The following is a 16,155-nucleotide window of genomic DNA, read 5'->3' on the forward strand; positions in this document are numbered from 1 at the left end:
GACAAGGGGGAACAGGAACAATGCAGACGCGGCGAAAAACGGATGAAAAACACAAAAAAGATTAATTATTTATTGGGGGACAACTCTTATGTCCAAGATTGAAGTAGCCCAGTGCCTTTACTGTGATGTACTGCTATTGTAGGCAACAAGGGGTTTGACTAAATATGTAAGCTATCAAAAAACTATTTTTTGCTATGAGCATTAAAACTATTCTAAAAAACTGCAGATTTAATGTTAATGTAAATTCCTTATGCCTTGAAAAAAATTGCTGTTTTTTGTCTTCATGGCCTTTAGCATAAAAAAAAAAGAGTTGGGAATTACACATGGCGATGAAAAGGAAGCGGATGCTAGGAGGAACAGCTATAACAGGCTAATCTAAATGTTTACGAAACATAATTTTCCTTTCTTGAAAATTTTGCGACATTTAAGATACATAAAAGCCATGACGCAAATGACTACACTGTTATACAGCAACCTATAAATGCATTATGCCGTTGCCATGGCAACTGAACAAACCTTTTAAGGCTTACTGACACCATTTCTTTGTTGCCTCCAAGGGCAACCAAGAGAGAAGTGCACATCAATCAATCAATCAATGTTTACTTATATAGCCCTAAATCACTAGTGTCTCAAAGGGCTGCACAAACCACCACGACATCCTCGGTAGGCCCACATAAGGGCAAGGAAAACTCACACCCAGTGGGACGTCGGTGACAATAATGACTATGAGAACCACATGAATTAGTAGGCTTAAATGAAGAGGAGGAAAATGAAGGACGAGGAGAAGAAGTAGGAGGTAAAGTAAAGTGTTGCAACTAATAGCTTTCTGACTTAATTCTTTGCCTCAACTTTAGCGGATATGAACTGAAGAAAACTTTCTCACACTGGTACATCCTCCCACACTGTAGAGGAGGAGGTGACCCGATGCATTTGAGTTCTCCACGCTGAACTAAAAAAAATGCCCCGGTTGAGAGAATATAATGGAAATGTAAAGCCGTTTTATTTCACAACTGGTGGTATAACAAAAAAACGTTAACTGAATCGGAAATAGGTTAAAGTTTAAAATATGTACTGGGTACACGGGTACCTGGATTGATTCACACGTAAAATAAACCGGCATATGGCCCGATAAGTTATGAATCAGTTTGATTAATCTGTTACTGCTGCAAGTGTGTGTGTGTGTGTGTGTGTGTGTGTGTGTGTGTGTGTGTGTGTGTGTGTGTGTGTGCGCATGTGTGTGTGTCCCTATCTCGCTTCACATAAATGTCCTGCGAGACTTGTCACTTGAAGCTCGACAAGTGAAGTAAAGAGTGACGACAAACAAGTCGAAGAAGAAGAAGTAGAAGTAGAAGGAGAAGAAGAAGAAAAGGAAGAACAAGAAGAACAAGAACTGAAAGATCAAGAAAAAGAAGAAGAACAAGAAAGACAAAATGTGCAACATGGACATGATTTATAATGCACCTGAGAGTCTTAAAGGGATCTATCATACAAAACCAAATTTTCTTACTTTTTGGTACCTGATTTTGAGTATTTGGGATGTGCATAAGTCCTGAAAATTTAAAATCAAACAATGGAGGTATCGCAAAGATTTTCGTAAAACAAAAGAGTTGTTTAACATTTTCCCCATTTGTGGCGTTTTTCCCAGTAGTGACATTGAATGTCTCCAACATCAAACACCCCCTCCACAACGCCGCTTACTGTTGCAAGTCACAACGGGACTGCCTGAATGGGACACCAAAACACTGAGCTTTGACACACTCAGCCATCCTTGATGTAAATGCAAAAAGTTGCACAACAGGACTATATTCAAGGAAACAAAGAGAGAGGTCGTCTGTCACAATTGACAGGTGGCGTGCCCACTGACCACTGTCGCTGTCACCCTCCGTGGCCGTGGGTATTTAAAAAAAACTGTCTACTTTGGGATGCACTTCAATAAATCCAATTACCGAAGCTGCTTCTCTTTAGCCAAATTTCTCTATGAGAACCGCTCTCATAAGCCATGTGTTCATTGTTGTGCATTTGCAAATATAACTTTGCAGTTAATGGTGTTTGAATGAGATGCAACTAACCATTGTCTTCCTTGTCAGACACGAGTAACACGCATTAAGCAAAAGGATAAGGTTAAAACTTACAAAAACACAATAAAAAAAAATACATGATTTAACTCACCAAAACAGCAACAAGTCAACAATATAATTTGTTTTTTAAATAAATTTGCTCATTATCTTCTTTGCATGCACGTCTGTGTGACGACGTTGTCTGTGATTGACAGCTACTAACATGAATCATTGTATTGCGCCCTCAAAATCAGGGGCCCTAATTGGGTGCAACATATATTATCAATTTTGGTGATGTAGAAAAGTTACAATCAAATCAAATTAGCTTCATGGCATGGCCTCTTATCTTCATGTGAGTGATTATGATTGACAACACCTGTTGACTTCTCTGAGTCCATTTAAATAGGGTTCATGTGATGCAGTCATTAGACTCGGTTACAAACGTGACAATGGGAAAGTCAAAGGAACTCAGCACAGATCTGAAAAAAATAATCATTGACTTGAACAAGCAAGGAAAGTCACTTGGAGCCATTGTAAGGCACCTTAAGGTCCCAAGGGCAACTGTGCAGACAATTGTTCGTAAGGATAAAGTGCATGGCACCGTTTTGTCACTGCCACATTTAGGAAGAAAACGCAAGCTATCACCTGCTGCTGAGAGAAAATTGGTCCGGATGATCAAGAGTCAACTGAGAACCACCAAAAAGCAGGTCTGCAATGAATTGAATGCTGCTCGAACACAGGTGTCAGTGTCCAGAGCCAAGCATGTTTTGCATCGCTATGGACTGAGAGGCGACCATGCAAGAAGGAAGCCCTTGCTCCAGAAGCGACACCTTAAGGCTTGTTTGCTGCTGATAACATGGACAAATATAAGACCTTCTGGAGGAAAGTTTTGTGGTCAGATGAAACAAAAAGGTTGTTTATTGGCCACAATACCAAGCAATATGTTTGTTTGGAGGAGAAAATGTGAGGCCTTTAATCCCAGGAACACCATTCTTACCGTCAAGCATTGTGGTGGTAGTTTTATGCTCTTGGCCTGTAATGCTGCCAATATAACTGGAGCTTTACAGAGTAAATGGGACGATGAAAAAAAGAGTACTACTTCCAAATTCTTCAGGACTACCTAAAATCTTTAGCCCGGAAGTTGGGTCTTGGGCATAGTTGGGTGTTCCAACAGGACAATGACCCCAAACACACATCAAAAGTGGTAAATGAATGGCTAAATCAGGCTAGAATCAAGGTTTTGGAATAGCCTTCTCAAAGTCCTGACTTAAACGTGTGGACAATGCTGAAGAAACAAGTCCATGTCAGAAAACCAACAAATTTAGCTGAATTGCACCAATTTGGTCAAAAGGAGTGGTAAAAAATTCAAACAGAAGCTTGCCAGAAGCTGGTGGATGGCTACCAGAAGCGCCTTATTGCAGTGAAACTTTCCAAGGGACATGTAACCAAATATTAACACTGCTGTATTTTAATTACAGCACGGTGGTCTTGCAGCTGGGCCTTGGACTTGCCTCACCTCCACCGGTGCCTGTGGTGGACTGTGTGGCAGGAACGTCCTCTTCCCTGAGGCAAGAGGACGTCCCTGCCACCCAGCAGATTTGGTCACATTTTCAGTAGACCCATAATAAATTCATAAAACAACCAAACTTCATGGATGTTTTTTGTGACCAACAAGTATGTGCTCAAATCACTCTATCACAAAAAAATAAGACTTGTAGAACATATTGGAAACTCAAGACAGCCATGACATTAGGTTCTTTAAAAGTGTATGTAACCTTTTGACCAAAACTGTAATATATATATATATATATATATATATATATATATATATATACACATACACACATATATACTTATACATATACAGATGTATACATATATACATTACATATATATATATATACACACGTGTACACATATACACACATTTATACATATATATACATACAAACGTATATACAAATATATACATATACATTATATATACAAATAAATATGTATATATACACATATACATATATATACACTTATACAAATTTAGCTGAATTGCACCAATTTGGTCAAGAGGAGTGGTAAAAAAATTCAAACAGAAGCTTGCCAGAAGCTGGTGGATGGCTACCAGAAGCGCCTCTACAAAATGCGAGTGGACCCCTGCCTGGTTGCCTGGATTTTGAACTACCTCACCGACAGGCCACAGTACGTCAGACGGAAGGACATCACGGCTGACACTGTGATCAGCAGCACCGGAGCACCGCAGGGAACGGTGCTAGCCCCTCTTCTCTTCACCCTGTACACTACTGCCTTCTGCTACAACTCAGAGCTGTGTCACATCCAGAAGTACGTGGATGACACAGCCATCGTCGGGTGCATCAGGGACGACAGAGAGGAGGAGTTTCGGAATCTGGTGAGGGACTTTGTTGTCTGGTGCCACACGAACCTCTTGCAGCTCAATCCATCAAAGACCAAGGAGCTGGTCATTTACTTTGGGAGGTCAAGTCCACGGTCACAACCTATTGTGATCGAGGGAGTTGAGGTACAGACCGTGGACTCATTCAAGTACCTCGGGGTTTGGGTGGACAATAACCTGGACTGGACTGTTAACACGGACCATCAGTACAAGAAAGGACAGAGCAGGCTGTACTTCCTCAGGAGACTGCACTCCTTCAACATCTGCAAAAAACTCAGGTGGATGTACTACCAGTCTGTGGTTGCCAGTGTTTTGTTCTACATGGTAGTGTGCTGGGGGGCAGTACATCTAAGGACAGCTCCAGACTTGAGAGACTGATCAGGCGGGCCGGTTCTACAATCGGAATGAAACTGGACACACTGGTGACGGTGGCAGAGAAGAGGACTATTGACAAACTAGTGAGCATCCTGGATGATGCCAGTCACCCTCTGCATAGCGTAATCAGTAGCCAGAGGAGCCTGTTCAGTGCTAGACTGCTTCATCCCAAGTGCAGGACTAATAGACTCAAAAACTCCTTTGTCCACACGCCGTTAGACTGTACAACTCATCTCTGGGGCGGGGGGTACTAGGATGACAGGGGATGCAAAACAATAACAGTGCAATACGTTTTCATAACATGGTCACTACTGCCTACTTTGTCTTGTTATATTCTTATTTTACTGTTATTTTTTTATTCCCATTGTTGCTTTTTAGTTTTTATTCTTATTGTAATGTTTCTCTATTTTGTTTCCATTTAAACCCCCATTATTTACTTTTTACTTTTATTTAAATTGATCTCAACTCTGTACACTGCTGCTGGAATTTTAATTTTCCTGAAGGAACTCTCCTGAAGGAATCAATAAAGTACTATCTATCTATCTATCTATACATGTATATATACACATATAAATGTATATATACATATAAAAGTGTATATATACACATATATACATGTATATACACATATATACATGTATATATACATATACATGTGTATATACACACATATATATACATATAGATGTATATATACACATATATATATACATGTATACATATACATAAATATTTATATATGTAAACACACACATGTGTACATATACATGTATGTATACAAGCATATATACACACATAAGTATCCAGTTTATTTATATACACAAAGATATATATATTCATGTATATATATATACACACACACACACATATATACATATACATGCACATGTATATGTATATATACATATATGTGCATACATACATACATGCATATATATAAATATAAATATATATATATATACACACACACACACACACATATGTATATATACACATACATATATACATCCATCCCTCCATTCATTTTCTACCGCTTATTCCCTTTGGGGTTGCGGGGGGCACTGGTGCCTATCTCAGCTACAATCGGGCGGAATGCGGGGTGTACAACCTGGACATGTCTCCACCTCATTGCAGTACATACATATATATTTACATATATACTGTATGTGTATATATATACATAGTATATATGCATGTATACACACATATATATATATATACACATATATATATATATATATATATATATATATATGTATACACATACATACATACATATATATATATATATATGTATACACATACATACATACATACATATATCTATATATCTATATATATATATATATATATATATATATATGTATATATATATATATATATATATATACATATACATACACTGTATGTGCATATACAAATCCCGTTTCCATATGAGTTGGGAAATTGTGTTCGATGTAAATATAAACGGAATACAATGATTTGCCAATTCTTCTTCAACCCATATTCAATTGAAAGCAATACAAAGACACGATAATTGATGATGAAACTCATAAACTTTATTTTTTTTTGCGAATAATAATTAACTTAGAATTTCATGGCTGCAACACATGCCAAAGTAGTTGGGAAAGGGCATGTTCACCACTGTGTTACATCACTTTTTTTTTTTAACAACACTCAATAAACTTTTGGGAACTGAGGAAACTAATTGTTGAAGCTTCGAAAGTGTAATTCTTTCCCATTCTTGTTTTATGCAGAGCTTCAGTCGTTCAAGAGTCCGGGGTCTCCGCTGTTGTATTTTACGCTTCATAATGCGCCACACATTTTCGATGGGAGACAGGTCTGAAATGCAGGCGGGCCAGGAAAGTACCCGCAATCTTTTTTTTACGAAGCCACGCTGTTGTAACACATGCTGAATGTGACTTGGCATTGTCTTGCTGAAATAAGCAGGGGAGTCCATGAAAAAGACGGCGCTTAGATGGCAGCATATGTTGTTCCACAACCTGTACGTACATTTCCGCATTAATGGTACCTTCACAGATGTGTAAGTTACCCATGTCTTGGGCACTAATGCACCCCCATACATCACAGATGCTGGCTTTTGAACTCTGCGTCGATAACAGTCTGGATGGTTCTCTTTTCCTTTGGCCCGGAGTATTCGATGTCGAATATTTCCAAAAACAATTTGAAATGTGGAGTCATCAGACCACAGAACACTTTTCCACTTTGCATCAGTCCATCTTAGATAATCTCGGGCCCAGAGAAACCAACTGCGTTTCTGCATGTTGTTGATAAATGGCTTTCACTTTGCATAGTAGAGCTTTAACTTGCACTTACAGATGTAGCGACAAACTGTATTTAGTGACAGTGGTTTTCTGAAGTGTTCCTGAGCCCATGTGGTGATATCCTTTAGAGATTGATGTCTGTTTTTGATACAGTGTCGTCTGAGGGATCGAAGGTCACAGTCATTTAATGTTGGTTTCTGGCTATGCCACTTACGTGGAGTGATTTTTCCAGATTCTCTGAACCTTTTGATGATATAATGGACCGTAGATGTTGAAATCCCTAAATTTCTTGCAATTGCACTTTGAGAAACAATCTTAAACTGTTTGACTATTTGCTCACGCAGTTGTGGACAAAGGTGTGTACCTCGCCCCATCCTTTCTTGTCAAAGACCGAGCATTTTTTGGGAAGCTGTTTTTATATCCAATCATGTCACCCACCCGTTCCCAATTAGCCTGCACACCTGTGGGATGTTCCAAAAAAGTGTTTGGTGAGCATTCCTCAACTTTATCAGTATTTATTGCCACCTTTCCCAACTTCTTTGTCACATTTTGCTGGCATGAAATTCTAACGTTAATGATTATTTGCAAAAAAAAAAAAAAAGTTTATCAGTCTGAACATCAAATATGTTGTCTTTGTAGCATATTCAACTGAATATGGGTTGAAAATTATTTGCAAATCATTGTATTCCGTTTATATTTACATCCAACACAATTTCACAACTCATATGGAATCGGGGTTTGTATATATATATATATATATATATATATATATATATATATATATATATATACTGTATATATATATATATATATATATATATATATATATATATGTGTGTGTGTGTGTGTGTGTGTGTGTGTGTGTGTGTGAGTGACTAAATTAAGGCTGTCAACATACGTTCACACATTTGATTACTGAAACAAAATCCTTATATTATCATGAATGGATAAGGTTAATTAAAGTGTTTTTTTTTGACTGCCGGTGGGTGGCCTGCATTGTACAGGCTGTGATCACATCACATGTCAGAGATGATGGATAGAGCAGGGCTGCCAAGTTTCAGAAAATGAGAAAAGAGTGAGACTTGAGTTGCATGATGCCTTTGACAAAAAAAATCCCTTTTTAACACAGATTTGACCTCTTTGATCCATAGTGGATCTAACATAACGGTGAGAGTCCAGTCCAAAGTGGATCCAATAAAAATTTACATTTACATCGCATTCCAGCAGGAACAGAGGCAGCTTTGCACAGAGTGGGTGAGCATCCCCTCTCTGCTCTGACGACAATGGAATGGATCTTTATTGTCATTGCATTAAAAAGTACAACAACATTTGTTTTCAGTACAAGGTGTCCAAGAGCAGACATGGGAGAGGGACTCACGGCAGCCGCGGCTGTTTGTTGAGGACATTACATGCAGAGCTTTACGTGCTTTGTGTCTCCAAAACATTCCAAAAAGTGGCTAGATTTGTCGTTAATTGCTTTGGAGAAAGAAAGTCACTAGATTTAGCGAGAAAGTCGCTCAGTTGGCAACACTGCACTAAATTGTGTGACCGAGAGACATCAACACCCGCCTAACGTTGTTTCTGGTTGAATTTGTGTGGTGTCTTCTGTGGTTGGTTAAATATAGGAACATAGGACTGATGGTTTGGTCTGGGATTGGTTACTCTGCAAAGTTTATTATTATAAAAAAAATATACAGAGTAGAGAATGGAGAATATAAGCATGAGAAATGTCAAATGTGGCGTGTAACGTGAGAAAGAGTTAAATCGCGTGACTGTCACGTTCAAACGGTGAGGCTTGGCAGCTCCGGTTAGAGCGATGTGCTGTGCCTCCTTCAAAACAAACTCGGACGTAACTTTAGATAACACTGAGGTAATTAATTACTATTGCAGCGACAAACTTTCCTGTTATCACCGCACATCAAGTTTAAAATAGCATTTTATAGTGAAACATGAACATGAGGATAGCGTTGTTACCATGAATGCGATATGGATAGCAAACAGAGGACAAAAAACTATGCTTGCTGAATTTACCACAGATTAGTTAAACAATGCCTTTTGGGGGTGGACAGCAATCGCAAGTAAGACACTTAGCATCTGTGACGACCGAATGCTGCAAAATGTTGTTTATATCGCCAACTACCGTCGTACAAACTACCTTAGAGGTAAGTACAACAAAAAGACAATTATATGCAGTACAGAACACAGTAGAAAAGTAGCGGGAATAACTTTAAGGGGGAACACAAAAGATGAAGGAGTCATATTCGATTAGGACACACCAGACTGAATGAGACATTGCACCTAATAAGAAAACACCCAACAGGATTATATGAGAGCTTCAATGAGCTAGAGTCAGTGGAACATGCAATCATTCATTGTGGGAAATACACTAGAGAAAGGAGAAAACTAAGAAAGGATGTTACAAGACACGGACAGAAGGTTACTCTCAAAGGGGTCCTAAGCAGCAACCAGATAATTTCAGTAAAGTTTCTAGAAGAGGCAAATTTATGGAATAGATTTTTGCATGGGAAGGTATATATGTAAGTATGTATGTGAGCGAGGGAGAAGGAAGGGAACTCTGGTTCACAATTCAATGCAGTAGGTGGCGGTAATGCACATTTAATGTTGAGTGCCTTGCCATAAATTCATCATCGAAGTAAAAAGGAGTGACGTTCATATGTTCTTAATAGTGAGCGTTTTATTTTTCATAGTTAATATTGTAAATATCTCGTTCTATATTTTCATGTACATTCTGGGTGTCTTAGTCAGTAAAATAGTGTAAAATTCCATTCCACTGTTTAGGTGGTCTGTTATTACATTTTTAGCAGTCAATCAGTCAACAAAGTGTGAGCTTTTGTCAGGGATGTGCCCATCGATCAGTATTGGCCTATTTTTTGAGAAAAAGTCTGTGATCAGCCCATGCTGATTAATGCCTTTCTAAGCCAATTACCTCTGATTGATGATTTATTTATTTTGATCACTAGGGATCAAAATCTAGGGATCGGAACATCCCTAGATTTTATATTATTGTGTGATCAGTCTCGGTCATTTTGTTTTACGGTGTCGTATGATTTTTTTTTTCCACTAAAGCACAGCAACCTCCACGTTTTTAAAGTGTTCCTTAAAAAGGCACCAAAGCACATACGGTATATTGCATGATCGGATGTTATGTGTAGTGCTGCATAAACTGCCTGTTTGCAGCTGCACCGTAAGATCCCTGTCACGTGACTGCAAACTTGATACCCCATTGGCTGGTTCTGAGACATCATCGATTGCTTCAGTCTTATTTACCGAAAGTAGGTCTTGCGTTTTAAAGTAACAAATATTCCTGCACTCAATTGGTATACATTGAATTGTTACAACACTGTATTTTCCAATCTCACATTTGAATTCCAAATAATATATACATGTATATATATATATATATATATTTTTTTTTTTTTATTAATAATTTTCCAAAAAGCTTTGCAATAAGGACACAAATTAACCCTTTAGACATAAAACCTTGTTAGATGGTCCTTTATTTATTTGAAGATAAACTGTGTTGAAGTATAGAACTGACCTGGGATCATTTATTATGTAAAATAAAAGTCTATTTTGAACAAGGAACTGTACTGCACAAACCTCTGAACAAACCTCTAAACAAGTTGAAAAACTTATTCGGGTGTTACCATTTAGGGGTCAATTGTACGGAATATGTACTGTACTGTGTAAATTGTACTTTTTCATATATGTATTCTCTTCCTTTGCAATCTACTAATACAACTTTTCAATCAAGCAATCAAACCAAATTGGATCATATTGCATCAAATCCATTCGTACCAAGTACGTTTCTAAATTGTATTGTTTTCTACGTATCCTTAGTAGAATCATATTGAATCATCTCAATTTGCAGAGATACATACCTCTAGTAAGACTGTTTTTGTTTTGTTCACCAATTGTGTGTTGTGTGTTTCCTCTGTTCATATGTGTGGCATGGACCTACCTGGTAAGCATGGTCAGTGCGGATGTGGCAGAGCGTGGAAGGCGCTGATTGGCTGAGCAGTGTCGGGGCATGGCTCTGCTGTTCATTCATGGTGAGGTGCTCTGAGTGAGAGACGTCGGCGAGCGGAAGTGGGAAGACAGGTGGAGGACCAGCGGTGGTGGGCGATGTGGGTGTGAGACTGGACAAGCCCTCTGTCAGACTGTCCATGTTGACCTCAATCTCTGAGTAGTAAAAATCCTCTTCTCCGTCGCTGTAGTCAGAGTCACTGTTACGCCTGGAAGTTAGCCAAAGGAAACTAATCATAATTTATTTTGTGTCCAAAAGCTATTCATTTACAATCTGTCAGTGTGGTAGGGACCGAGAATAATCAATTAAATATATTTGAAAGCCAGACTGTAAAAGACTTTAATATTAGTTTAACAATATTGTGGACTTGGTTCACAACAATGCATTATACTGGGAGGTGTGGCTGATAATATTGGGACACCACCCAGTGTGATGCACAAAATACAATTGTCATAGAATATGGATGAAAATTAACACTTACTGATTACTTTTTTAATAACAGGTAATGGAATGGACTACATGCCAATAAAAAGGTAGTTAAGTGAATATGTAACTCCTCTTGGAACCAGCAGGTGGCAGGAGAAAGTAGTGTGCAGCTTAAGTGATGAAGCAAACTGGATATTGAACATTTTGTAGTTGATGACCACAAACATGCTTTCTGTCTCACCTCTGAATCTAAATCTTAACTTTTCACACAACAGGTCTGAAGCTATGAAATGATGACAACACAAATCAGGTAAAAAAGGAAAAGCCATTTCTTGTCATGCAATGAACGCAACGTGTAACAAATTACATATGTCTAAATCTTTACAGGGTCAACTCACCCGAGGTGGACGGTGCGGACGTGTCGCTGGATTCCTGAGGATGTGCTGAGGACCTTTTCACAGTTCTTCCACAAACACTTGAACATCACCTTCATTGAGTTCTGAAAAATGGACCATAACATATGTAAGGGCAACAGAAATATGACACCATTCCCTTTAACTTTGTTTGTTGACTCCATCATCAATCTCTGTGTTCACTCATTAGCTGGATGTTGATGAGATTTCCAAGACAGAATAACGGGCGTATTCTTTGGTGCTGCCAGATTCCTCCAAGTGCCTCAAACTGGCAGCCTCAATAGAAAGGCCTTCGTGGGGTATTGAACACTGCCCAACAAGGGGTAGACAGCTATCCCCATTAAACACATATTAGAGCAGAAAGCTGCTAAAACAGAGACCTCACAGATAAAAAGATCAGACAAATGGAGCGCTTGCCTGTTGGGCTCTTTTACATATTCCAAAATGACAAGAATAAATGAACTCGACTAACCTTCTGATGGTGATTTGATAGATATTGAAAGTGCAGCTGGTGGAGGGCTATAACGATATTACATACAGGTGGGCGGCGGCGGGCCTGTAGTTAAGAACGAGTTCTGACAGAGTGATAAGACGACTTTTGTGTATGTTGGATCTTATACAACAATTATAGCTTAAATAACTTTTAAGTTACTCACACTGTAGAAAAAACACATAATGCACGTATAAAATACAGTAAAAAAACAGATTATATATCAGAATTAAATGAAACAATCACAAAAACAGAATAATTCCTTATTTAAACGTGCCATATGTAATAATTTCATTTCATTGTAATTTCATTAAATGGCCCTGATATGTCAAAAGGCATTGATAAATCATGTTATTTTCGAATACCTTTATAACTGATAACAGTAGTTCAGCCGGGACATGCTCATTTCAATATTATATTTACAGCCCCAAAATATTGTTGTTTTTCTTTCGATGACCCGCCATCCACCGTTTGATCAATTAAAAATATTTAGTAACTTGTAAAGTAACTAAATATTTCAGACCTTAGTAAATCTAAAAAGCGTTACAATTCTCCACTTATTTATGACAAAGCCAGGAACAAAAAGAGGATTTGTACCGGGGATGCCTTTAAAAGATGGAGACGATTGAAGGCGGAGAAGATTTAATTTTCTCCTTGATAGGTAAGTCACGCATTTAAATGTTCTTAATACTTGTAATAAATGGAAATTGACATATGATACATAAACTGTATCATCCAAAGCAATCTATGATCTTGTCTAACAAAGCTAGTATGTTCATGTAACGAATGCTTAGGAGCGAAGCACCATCACACTCGTAGTGTAGCTTAGCATGTTAGCCCGGTCAATGACACATATGGGTATGGGTATTGTCAGTGCCTATTTCGTCCTCAATATGCTGATACACTGATGAAATCTGTTCCAACATTAGCATGGTTGATTGTGGTTTTTGGTACCATATGTACAGTACATCAGGCACATATAGGGTGGTATTTGCTTGGTACAATGTAAAGCATGTAATGTTTTTCTACTTTGTGTATCGACATGGTAGTAGGCTATATGATTTATGCGTAACGTGGTTTTTTGCGTAACGTGGTTTGCCTTACAGAATTACACTCTGTACTGAAAGATAGTGATGTGCTTACATGGAAGAGAATGCAGTGTGTCAGGTTGGATGCAAGATGGAGTTATGCTGATCGAAATGTGGCAGTAATTTTACTGTTGGCCTTAGCTTGCCATCAAAGTAGGCCTGTGCGATATATAATATATTATTGTATATAATTATTTTGATGGCCGTCCGCGTGGTCAAACTATACATTTTAGCATGGTAATGCCAACAATCTGTCCCGATTCCTGACGAAAATATTGCTGCATGACTTTACAAATACGTTTGGCTAATTGACATTAGTAAAATATGGCATAATTACTTAGAAAAACATCTTGCAAGAAGCATAAACAAGAGAAAACTACAGCGTATGACTCGTCGGTTGCCATTTGAAGTTCCTTGGAGTAGGATTTGAATTCGACTGCGTATCTGGCAACATCAGTCATGGAGAGTGGGAGGGGATTACAGAATTTTGAACGTGATTGCAGTACCCTTTCTGGCCATGTTACTACATATGGCCCCTTTAAACTTCTTTTCTGAGACCATTATTTACATCGAGCTTCATCTCACTGTCATGTCACACATTACATTTGTCAAGTGCTCCAAATTTAACCGCAGACTCCCGGCCTTCACAATAAAAGCTTTTGCAGGCATGTCCACCTTCTTAAAATATTATTCCAGACTAGTTAAAAAAAATAACATCTTCTTTCCCTGCCAAAACTTCTTGTAACATAACAGAATCAATGACCCCTATAGCATCCATGAGCATGAATATTCTATGGTCAATAAAGGTCGTGACAGGCAAGAAGATTGGGAAGAAATGTGCGGCTAATGTTGGTAGGCGTTTATCCGGTCTTATATCTTTTTATGTTGTTCATTTTCACTTCTAAGGTGATGACTTTTTTTTTTTTGGTGCACTCCCACTCTTGGTATAAATAACGCTTCTGTATTATCCTCAATGTAGTTGTCGCAACAGCAGCTAGCTTCTTCAAGCACACACATCCACATAGTTTACAAAGGCTGGTTCTCGTACTGGGGTGTCAAACTCGTTTTCATCGAGGGTCACATTGCAGTTATGGCTGCCCTCGGAAGGTCGCGTGTAACAGTGATTAATCAACGTCTACGCCTCATTAAATTATTACATATTTATCTCCGCATTTGGTGTTTAGTTTTGTTTTAAATGCACAGTAAAAAATGTAGATTTTACGATAAAAAAAAGTTGCCAGGATGTTACCTTAAAATTAGTGGTGTTTAATACAGCACATTACTGTTAATGCCACTTTTTGTAACGGTGAAATTCTGGCAACCAAGCTGCCAATTTATATTATCATATAATCTATGGCTGTTGTTTTTACAGTGTACTACTGTGAATGGAAATACAGTAACAAAGCTTTTTTCACTGGAAGATCAGTTGCCAGAAGTTTATTGTAAAAAAACAGTGGGACTTTTTTTCCATTTACAGTAATGTGCTGTAAAAGCTACTATAAATTTTGCAGTAAAAACTGGTAGCTCAGTCACCAGAATTTTACTGTAAAGTCCATTGTCACTTGTACAGTGTAGAATTTGATCGATAACTTGCTTTAAAACTGTATATCAAGCAGATATTTAATTATTTAAAAAAAAAATGGAATGTTTGATAATATACACGTTGCATTATTATATAATATTAAAGTTTAAAATATACGTAATTGCATGTATTTTTCTTTTCTGTCAAAAAAGAACAAACAAATACATTTAGTAACAAAAATTAAAGTACTTTTTTGACATGCTATTTCCAGGCCTCTGCGGGCCATATAAAATGATGTGGTGGGCCATGGTCCTTGAGTTTGACATCTGTGTTCTAGTTGTTAGTTCTCGAGAAAATCTCTTCTTACCGAACCAAAATTTAATTTTTAATTATTTTATGGGAACACTTTTGTAATCAACGTCGCAACTTGGGTCATTGTAAACAGAGGACCACCTGTAGATATGGGCAGTACTTCAGCAAAACGTGGGTTTAAGAGGTCACAGGTCGGGGATGTTCAACCAAGTGTTTGATAAGGCCAAATTTATCCAGCCAAAACTTACTGCACGGAAGAAACAATTGTGCTGTAAAAGAAAGTATCCCCAAACTATTCAGAAAATTAAAAATCGCAAAATCTTTGGTAAAATTACGGTCAATTGATAAGTATAATTAAAGGGTGAGTCACTGTCAATGTGACTTTTTCCTGCATAAAAACTACAACAAACACAATATTTAATGCTTGTTACATGTAATTTCAGTACAAATTTGCGTAAAACTTGTACGTATATATCCCAACAAGGCTCAGCGGCTGGTCTAAGGACATGGGGAAATATGTTTTTTGCTGAATTATTTCCTCTGTGCTGTATAAGGGGCCGGTAGTTCTCCCAAGAGCAGGCAAGGACCTGCACTTCACCTAATGAAAGAGAGTGGGTGTGTTATATTAGCACCTTTCAAAAGTGTCATGAGAACAAGGCTGTGCAAGGAGGGAAAGGGGAAGGGGTAAGATCAATTTGTGTGTCAAGAGTTAACGCTCCATTCTCCGACGCT

The 16,155-nt window shown here is 38.0% G+C and overlaps 1 protein-coding gene across 1 annotated transcript in view; it reads right to left on the reverse strand.

Annotated features, from left to right (window-relative positions):
- Window positions 1-16,155, reverse strand: part of LOC133554889 (zinc finger protein 704-like) — a 108,825-nt gene that overhangs the window by 9,319 nt on the left and 83,351 nt on the right. The window contains exons 5-6 of the mRNA XM_061904145.1: window positions 11,997-12,097; window positions 11,107-11,380 (exon numbers count right to left, since the gene is read on the reverse strand). Of these exons, the coding sequence (XP_061760129.1) occupies window positions 11,107-11,380; window positions 11,997-12,097 (375 nt within the window). The remainder of the gene's footprint in view (window positions 1-11,106; window positions 11,381-11,996; window positions 12,098-16,155) is intronic.

Source organism: Nerophis ophidion, linkage group LG06 (assembly GCF_033978795.1).
Source record: "Nerophis ophidion isolate RoL-2023_Sa linkage group LG06, RoL_Noph_v1.0, whole genome shotgun sequence".
Lineage (NCBI taxonomy): Eukaryota > Metazoa > Chordata > Actinopteri > Syngnathiformes > Syngnathidae > Nerophis > Nerophis ophidion.